Source organism: Crocodylus porosus, unplaced genomic scaffold, assembly GCF_001723895.1.
Source record: "Crocodylus porosus isolate Cpor-Errol unplaced genomic scaffold, CroPor_comp1, whole genome shotgun sequence".
Classification (NCBI taxonomy): domain Eukaryota; kingdom Metazoa; phylum Chordata; order Crocodylia; family Crocodylidae; genus Crocodylus; species Crocodylus porosus.
Window position 1 is genome coordinate 20,852,285 of NW_017728943.1, and position 8,877 is coordinate 20,861,161.

Below are 8,877 nucleotides of genomic sequence, written 5' to 3' on the forward strand. Positions count from 1 at the left end.
GGCTAAAGAGTCCCATGGCTCTCAGCCTGTCATCGTAAGATCTGTTTTCCTGACCTCTGATCATGCGCGTGGCTCTCCTCTGGACTCTAAATTGGATGCTTATCTTGCTGGGATCCTATGACCCCAGCTGACTTCTTGCCCTTTGGGCGGGGGGGCTGGACTCGATCTTCCAAGGTCCCTTCCAGCCGTAATGTCTATGAAATATATATCGGGGTGGGCAAAATGTGGCTCGTGGGCTGGATGCAGTCAGCCAGGCCATTCTATCTGGCACATGGGGGCCCCTAAAAATGTTAGAAAATTAATATTTATCTGTCCCTCGCTGCCATTCATCTGGCCCTTGATGGCTTGCCAAAACTCAGTAAGTGGCCCTCCACCCAAAATAATTGCCCACCCCTAATGTATATGTACATGGTGCCCCTTGCCTGACTGCTCTTCTCCCACTCCCCCCAGCCCCTTGCAGGCTGGAACTCTGCCAGTCTGCAGAGCACTCTTTGCAAAAGTGCAGAAATCTTTGTTTCTCTGTCAAAAGGAAAATTATGTGTTGTTGTTTTTTTTCCTTTTGTCCGTGGGAAACGGAAAACCCAGATTCCTGCTGATCAATAATTCTTGAGGAGATTTGTATTAAACCAAACAAGGACATAACAAGACAAGTTTTTGCAGATATAGCTGTTTGATAAGGCAGAACAGACAAGGGCTTCCTTCTTTCCTCTAATGCTGTAGCCACATTTGGATCTTAAAAAAAGAAAAATCTCAGATTGGTATTTTTTCTTGGGCAGTGCTTGCTGAAATTTTCTGGAGTTACAGGGATTACAAGTAAGAAAATATAGAATCATAGAAATATATGTTGAAAGTCAATTCTTGTTTCTTATCGTGCAAGGCAGTGTAGCAGAGCTTCCAGGATTGCTAAAGAAGCCTTCCTATGTTCTGCATGACAGTGGCCACTGACTGGTGTCTTTTGTTTTGAGTACAGCATACTGCAAAGTGGGACTGGGGATCTGCTATGACATCCGGTTTGCTGAGCTTGCTCAGATCTACTGCCAGAGAGGTGAGGATGTATTGCTATGTCTAGACTATGTACAACTGAGACTTGCCCGTACTTGAAGTATCAGCCATTCAGAGAAGGCTGCTTCAGAAGAGGTGCAGCCTACTGATCAGTCTGCAGCTGCACCAGGAGCAGAGTACATGAGCTTCTGGTCCAAAACATTGTGTCAGCCTGGGTGGTTAAAGGAGTAGTTCCTTCTCTTGAGATAATAATGTGTGCTGGTCCTACATACACATCCCCCATGTTAGAAACATGCATGTACCTGTACAGGTAAGCTAAACCATGAACGTAGATCCTGGACTTTTCTTCCTGTAGATGGTTATTTATCAGTAAGATCAAAGTTCTGTATATTTTAACCAGTTATGGATCCTGAAGTCTTGACAAATTCATTACAAGGCAGAGAAATTTCTTAAGTCTCTGCTACAAATTTTGTTAAGCACAGGCCAGTCCTTGCTTTCCACGAACGAAGCTAGCATGGAATATCATTGATGGAGTGTCCCAGCCCACAGTTATTGCATGACTGACTGGGGTCTAACATCTAAGCCCATGCACCAGTTTTGTGTCAGTCCTCATGTTCAAGTGATTTTTGCTGGCTGACTCTTGAAACCATGTGAGTCAAGAAGAGGTACAATCACCCTGAATAACCACACATTTCAAGTGCCCCTCTTGGCTAAGGTATCCGTGCTTCCACATGAAAGCAATGGAGTCATCTTATAAAACATGCATTTTTCCTTAAAGGTTGCCAGCTGTTAGTGTATCCTGGAGCTTTTAACCTGACAACGGGACCAGCTCACTGGGAGCTACTGCAAAGAGGAAGGTAAGAACTAAATAACCAAACCTCTCCTTAGGTGATTTCTTTCATAGAATCATAGAAGTAGGGTTGGAAGGGACCTTGTAGATCTTCACGCCCGACCCCCTGCCTGGGTGGGAGAAAAAGACTGGACTCAAATGAGTCCAGCCAGGTAGTCATCAAGCCTCTTCTTAAAGACCCCAGGGTAGGAGCCAGCACCGCTTCCCTTGGAAGTTGGTTCCAGATCCTAGCTGCCCTGACTGTGAAGTAGTTCTTGCGGATGTCTAATCTAAATCTACTCTCTAATAATTTGTGTCCATTGTTCCTTGTCATGCCAGGGGGCGCAAGGGGAAACAGTGTCTCCCCCAAACCCTTCTGGTCCCCCCTAGTGAGTTTATAGACAGTCACCAGGTCTCCCCTCAGCCTTCTCTTGTGAAGGTTGAACAGGTTTAGGTCCCACAGTCTCTTATTGTAGGGTCTGCCCTGTTGTCCCCGGATCATGCGGGTGGCCCTCCTCTGGACCCTCTCCATGTTGTCCACATCCCTCCTGAAGTGGGGCGCTCAGAACTGGACACTTTAACTTTAAACTGATTCACTTTTGTTTAACTGTTGTTTAATAACTTATTGAACTCTGAGGCCATATGAATTAATTGTCTTAACTGCTCCCACTGGAGGTTACTTATCAATCCTGAAGCTTCCACAGTGCATCAAAAACAGGGCTCCATTCACTACTGAGGGGGAAAAACCCCCAGATGCTTTAATTGTGCTGTGAGGGATTCTTAGAATTTAGAAAGCACTTTTTATATGTAGCTGTCCCTGCGCTGTACTTAACAGGCATGGCATGTACAGAGAACAGGACTTGGTTTGGTTTTAAGAGCTGTTCAGACCATAAGCAGCTATTCCCACAGTTAGACTGTGAGGCAGCATTGGATAGGATTAGAGCCCTAGAGGGTCCTGCTACTGTTTGCTTGCTTTGAGATCCTTGAAGCGTTTGGGACTCCTGTGAGTCCTCACTTAAAGCCCATGTTTAAGTTGATTTTAATGAACACCTAAATACTTTAGGCCATTTCTGTGCCACTTGGCATAGATATTGATGGTTTTGACTGTTTAGCGTTCTTTAAGATGCTGAGCAGTGAAATGGAATATACAGGTTAGCTCTCTGGAATAACTTTTTCTGCTTCATATTTTGCTTGAATGCAGTTCATTTCGGGTGTAGGAAATTGCAGGCAATAACTTGTCCTTGTCATTCTTTGAACGCAGAGCTGTCGATAACCAAGTCTATGTAGTAACTGCATCTCCTGCTAGGGATGCAGAAGCATCTTATGTTGCCTGGGGACACAGCACTGTTGTAAATCCATGGTGAGTGCATGGTGGTAACAAGATTAAGATCTCAAGCAGGTTTTGTCTAAAAATGTTAATTTGAGGATGAAATATAATCACCTAAGATTCCTTTAGCTAATAGTAAAGATACGAGGGGTGATCAAAAAGTTCTAAGACTTAGCTTTTATTTTAAAGAATAGTGTACAAACAACTTTTTTTATGAGCTGTGCCCTTCAAAGTAATCTCCTCCAGATAATATGCACTTGTCCCAACGTTCCTGCCACTTTTGGAAGCAATGCTGGAAGTCTTCAACTGTTGAGTTTTTTGAGTTCTGCTTTCACATTCTTATGGATGGTTGGAATGTCATCAAATCTCCTTCCTTTCAGCATTTTGATTTTTGGGAACAGAAAAAAATTACATGGAGCAAGGTCAGGTGAATACAGACGGTGTGGTATCACAGGAATATCTTTTTCAGCCAAAGATTCTTGAATGGAGACAGCAGTGTGTGGAGGAGCGTTGTCATGGTGCAGAAACCATTGACCATTTTCACACAGCTTGCAGTGGTTTCTTCTAACTTTATCACTCAGACATATCAAAACCTCTTTATAAAGGGCCTGATTGATCATTTGACCACTTGGTACAAATTCCTGAAGAACAATACCCCAAACATCAAGTCTTAGAACTTTTTGATCGAACTACGCATGTCTGCAGGAGACTCTCACCATTCATGGAGGATACGTTCCAGAGAGCCCCACAGATAGTGAAATCCAGGAATACTGACAGGGCTCCCCATCAGACCCCACAGCCCCCACCCCCGCTCCTCTCCCCCAGTTGTTCACAGGGCTCTGCCGCAGCGCCTAGGGAGCAGCCCCTTCCCCCTGCCGTGCCACACACACTCTGAGCGCTGCTGTGGCTGCCTCCAGGAGAGAAGATGCCACTGTCACCACACTCACTGTCTCCCTGCCTCCTGCTCTGCCCTCCCCTGCTCCATGCAGCGCCAGAGCCAGGAACTCAGTGCACCACCCCTACCCACCCTGAGTGCAGCTGTGCCGTTGGCGCGGTACACCGCAAATATTTGAATTCATGAATCCTGAGTTCCTAAATAGCGAAGGTTTCCTGTATTTTCCCATAATCTGTTTTTTCCAGTTAGTGACTATCAGGAAGTTCTACCAGTTTGCATGGTTTCCCTTGTGGGTTGTGTGGTTTTTCAATCAAAAGAGAGGAACAGAGGAACTGAAAACCTTGTTTTTTTGTGATGAGAAAAAAATGGCTGAGATTCAGGAGTAGATGTAGCACGTGGAATGATTAACCCTTCAGGCAAAAAGCTGAATGTCAGTTGACAGTACCTATTCAGGGAAACATCCAGTTACAAGTTCCTTAATCTAGTGTCTTGTAGAATTATCATGACATTTGAGGGGGGATAGGAAATGTGCTTTACTACTTTGGAGCCTGCGGTCATCCTCCCTCCCCCTCTTGACAAAGGAAATGTGTAATTCAGCTAACAGTAAACATGCAGCAAAGAAAAGAAAAAAAGACTCCTCTGTAGAAAAAATTAAGGACAGAGGGAAGCAAACCTGTCCCTAATATTGCTGCAGTCTCTGGGACCAAAGAAAGCTGGTTTGGGCCCATGGTCAATACTCGTGTCAGATGCTTTTAGGTTAGGGAGAGAAATTGCATGTAAAAAGGTATCAGAGATCAGAAAGTGATTCAAATCTGTAACACAACAGAAGTTCAGTGCACATAAACTGCTTTCAAAATGGCCAAAACTTTAAGATAAACCTGGATGGATGTAGTGTCAGACTTAACTGAAAATTGGTTTTATTGAACTGAAATTGGTTTATTTAACTTCTGTCCCAGATCCCCTCCAGATTCAAGGTAACTCAGTCCAGCAGGATGCTCTGCATCTCCCCCACAAAGCTCTCCCCCGGCCACCCTTACAGAGTGGGCAGGCTAGCCTTGACTCAAGCTTTCTCCAGCCAAGCAGGGAGGCATGCTCCAGTGCCTCCTTGGCTTCTGGTCTAGGCCACTGATTCTAGAAATGCAGCCACATGCCTACAAAAGAGTGCCTGTTCACTTGCTTATCAGTTCAATCTATGCAGTTTAGATTAACCTGAGAGGACTGAGTCTTGGCGTTTTGACTGTTTGTACTTAGCTGTAGAGTTCTCCTCTAAATATCATTGGAACTTGAGGTGGCACTTAGATAAAAATCTTAAAAGCTCGTTGGATAAAACTCTACATCTGCTTTTTAAGGAACTCCACTTAATTTTATTTAATCCAGTCAACAGCAAAGGCAAAGACCCAGTAAAACATTACAGAATGGTTATGCTGCATACTTTTAACACACAAAGACAACTTTGTAAGGATAAAACAGTATATTCAAGTTGCTTAGCTTATTAAATCCCACAAAAGAAAGTTATTTACATGACACTTACTTGCATAATTGTACATTAAAAAAAAAATCAAACTAGGTGCTAGGTACAGGGTTAATCCCAAAACAGAGATGTCTTTGGGATTCTCCACTAGAGCCTCCTGAGAAATCTCTTTTCTGAGAAATCAGCAATACTTTGACCTTCTCATAATCAAAGAGTAAGAATGACAGAGCAAGAATTTGTAGGATATAAGACAGATATGAAAGGTATTCTGACCTAAATAGAAGTAATATTCTCCTATAAGCCTAAGTAGCTTGAAAGAAATCAGGAAAAATATGCAACCAACAGACTTTCTGGGTAATAATTACTTTTTGTCTTCCAGTAATTAACTCGATTCATGTTACTTGTCAACTAGACAACTTTTAGTTCCCATGTTAAATTGAAACCTGTTTTTAATCTATCTGCCAGTGACTCTACCTTTTTTACATTAAAAGGTGGCAAAAATTAATGCCTATGGCTAGGGGCAGATGGTGAAAAAGTGTCTAGGATCAAGACTATTTAATAAATCATCCTGACTAAAATATGCCACTTTGAGTACAGCTGCTATTTGCAGTAAACAAATCAGTAGAATCCAAGATGGGGGTAAAGACTTGGAAAATGGACAGGCCTTGGCACAAGCAGTTTATTGTTCCTGCTAGGCTAGGGGATAAGTCAGGCACTAAACTGATCTATAGAAGGAACAGGTCAATCTACGCCTGTGCATTAGATATTTATTTTTTCCTGTATAAAGTAAGGATGTTTATAAAGAGGCCAGTGCTTGGGCATTCTCCATGTCACCAGGGGACAGGATAAGGAGTAAGTCTTAAGTTGCAACAAGGGAAATTTTAGGTTAGCTAGTACCATGAAAACACTTGTCAACCCTGAGGGTAGTTAAGCCTGGCACAACAGAGTTTTTTCTAGGCATTGTCTTTCCATAAATCATAACATATGCTTCTTTTTTGCAGGGGGGAAGTTATAGCCAAAGCTGGCACTGAGGAAACAGTTATATACGCAGATATAGGTAAGGCTATAGCATTCCCTCCTCCTTTACTACCAAAAAAAAGGGAAGGCAGTCAGAGGTTGGAAAAGCCAACACCCTTTGTAAGTTTGTCACTTACACTTATCTATCTACAGGCATATGGGGGAGTCTGTTCTTTTCTAGAGTGTGAGGTTTCAGCCTGGTGACTGAAAGTTTCTGGATATTATGCAAGGAACCATGCAAGGCCCTTGCTGACCAGGCAGGGTTAAGGGGAAGCTCAGGCTTGGTTCAGCCCTTTGCTTCTCTGTCTAGACTCTCAGCAAAGTGCCACTTATGAGGGTAGTGTTGGTGAGCTGGATGTTAGTGATCTGCAGAAATGAACAAGCCCAGATTTTTCCGTTCCTCTCCTGCATGAGCTTTGTTCACTCACACAATGCAAGTACACAAAGGTGTAGTCAAGCTTGACAAATCAAAACCATTGTTCCTCCCCGGTGTAAAATAGCCTTCCCCACAGACTTTAGGTTTCCCAAGTACCATGGGTTCTGTATGTCTAACACCTGCTTAATCTTTCACAGACTTGAAGAAGCTTGCAGAAATCCGCCAGCAACTCCCCATTCTTGCCCAAAAACGCTCAGACCTCTACTGTGTTGAGGCAAAGAAATAGTGAGACTTTTAGCCTATGGATCTATTTGCCCAGCTTCTTTTGCAACAAGCTCTTGTCCTTTGCCTTAATCTTTATAAACAAGCCAGAAAATCAATAATTTTCACACAGCCATGAGGAACTTGTACTCAAATGTTATAATTACACAAAGCGAGCTTGAATGCGGACAGCTTGTTCACTGGCTCTTCTATCTCCTTCCCTACTTCAGCTATTTTGCAGTATGCTGACATCAGCAATAATTTTTGCCTGCTGCTTATGATCATTCAATTAACTGAGGGTAGGAATGTTACCATGATCCTCACCTGTCAGTCTGGAAGTGCCCTGAGGGTTTCAGTTTATTGAAGATCAAGGGTGCGAGCCATAAAAGGGTGTAGGCCAGGGCTAGATCAGGCCCCTGCCCATGTTTCTGTGGCCAGTTTCCCTGGAGACCCCAGGAATAGTGGTACAGTGACAGTGCAGGTCTAGGGTTTCCATAGAGACCAGCCCTAGCAGGGTATGGAGCTGCTCCAGGGCTTGGATCTTACAGTAGTGACAGTGTAGTCCAGAGCTGCGATCTGGCGCCTGCATGCCCTGGGCAGGGGTGTGCAGGCAGTGGATCACAGCTCTGCCGTGGCTCCTCTGCATCAGGAGCACATGTAAAAATGCCCTAGGATTCCCAGTTCACAGGTGCTGTGCTGGCTAAGGGAACCAACAGCCCTAAATTGGGCACTGAAGCTCACCACAGAGGTAATGCCTTGAATTGCCAATATATGAGGGCTGACCCAAAACTCTGAGGAAAGGTGGCTTAAGCTGGCCCTTTCAGAGACCAGCATGCCTCCCTGCTATTCACAGTAATGTTCTTCAGGATCTGCAAACCTGAATTGTTGGGTGCTTCTGCCATGCATGGGAAGGCCATTTGCATTTGCTTCAGCTTTTTCCCTCCAAAGCTAACACAATACCCACATCAAGCTACCTGCTCCGAAGGTAAGGGTACTCTGTGCTGTAACTTGGTGGTCAGCGGTCACTTCAGTGGTAGAGGACCATAGGCAGAGGCAGCAATTGAACTCTGTGATGTCTTAAGGGGAAAGTGCTCTGAGCCCTTACTTTTTGCCACTTCTTTAACTGCTGAAGCACCTTTGGAATGGAAAACCCACACCAAGAGTTACTGGACCCTGCAAGCAAGGAGTTGCACCTGTCACCTCTCCCTATACAGAGATCCTTTAGCCTGCTGAGGACAAGAATTAGCAGCACTAAAAAAATAAAATCTGTGCTAGACTAAATGGAATACCTGCAACAACATTCTTCAGAACAGGGAATAACTTGGTATAAAGACATAACCAGATGTTGCATTGGTGAGTGAGTTCCCTGGAAGATGTAGGCCCTTCCCTCCAGGGAACTTTTAAAAGTCTAATAGCAACTTTAAATACCCAAACCTTATGTTAGAAATCACACATCAGTTTGTCACCCATTTCCTGGAATGAAATTACTTCTTTTCACTTACTGTAAGCTTCTCGCTTGCTCACCTCCTAGCACACAGGCAGATCTGTGTAATTTCTAATTATGATGCTGGTGTCCTCCTTGAAACACTTGAACGGCAGATCATAGTATCTAGAGTCGGAAGGGACCTAGGTAGATCATCTAGTCCGACCCCCTGCCTTGGCAGGAAAGAGCACCGGGGTCAGATGACCCCGGCAAGGT

General features: G+C 44.1%; 1 protein-coding gene across 2 annotated transcripts in view; it reads left to right on the forward strand.

Moving 5' to 3' along the window:
- Positions 1-8,877, forward strand: part of NIT2 (nitrilase family member 2) — a 24,729-nt gene that overhangs the window by 11,020 nt on the left and 4,832 nt on the right. Inside the window, exons 6-10 of one of the 2 annotated variants that reach the window (XM_019548867.1) lie at positions 971-1,045; positions 1,781-1,859; positions 3,093-3,191; positions 6,526-6,581; positions 7,115-7,364. In XM_019548867.1, the coding sequence (XP_019404412.1) occupies positions 971-1,045; positions 1,781-1,859; positions 3,093-3,191; positions 6,526-6,581; positions 7,115-7,203 (398 nt within the window). In that variant the 3' untranslated portion in view covers positions 7,204-7,364. Of the gene's footprint in view, positions 1-970; positions 1,046-1,780; positions 1,860-3,092; positions 3,192-6,525; positions 6,582-7,114; positions 7,365-8,877 lie in introns of those variants that run through there. The other variant, XM_019548868.1, reaches the window with a different exon arrangement.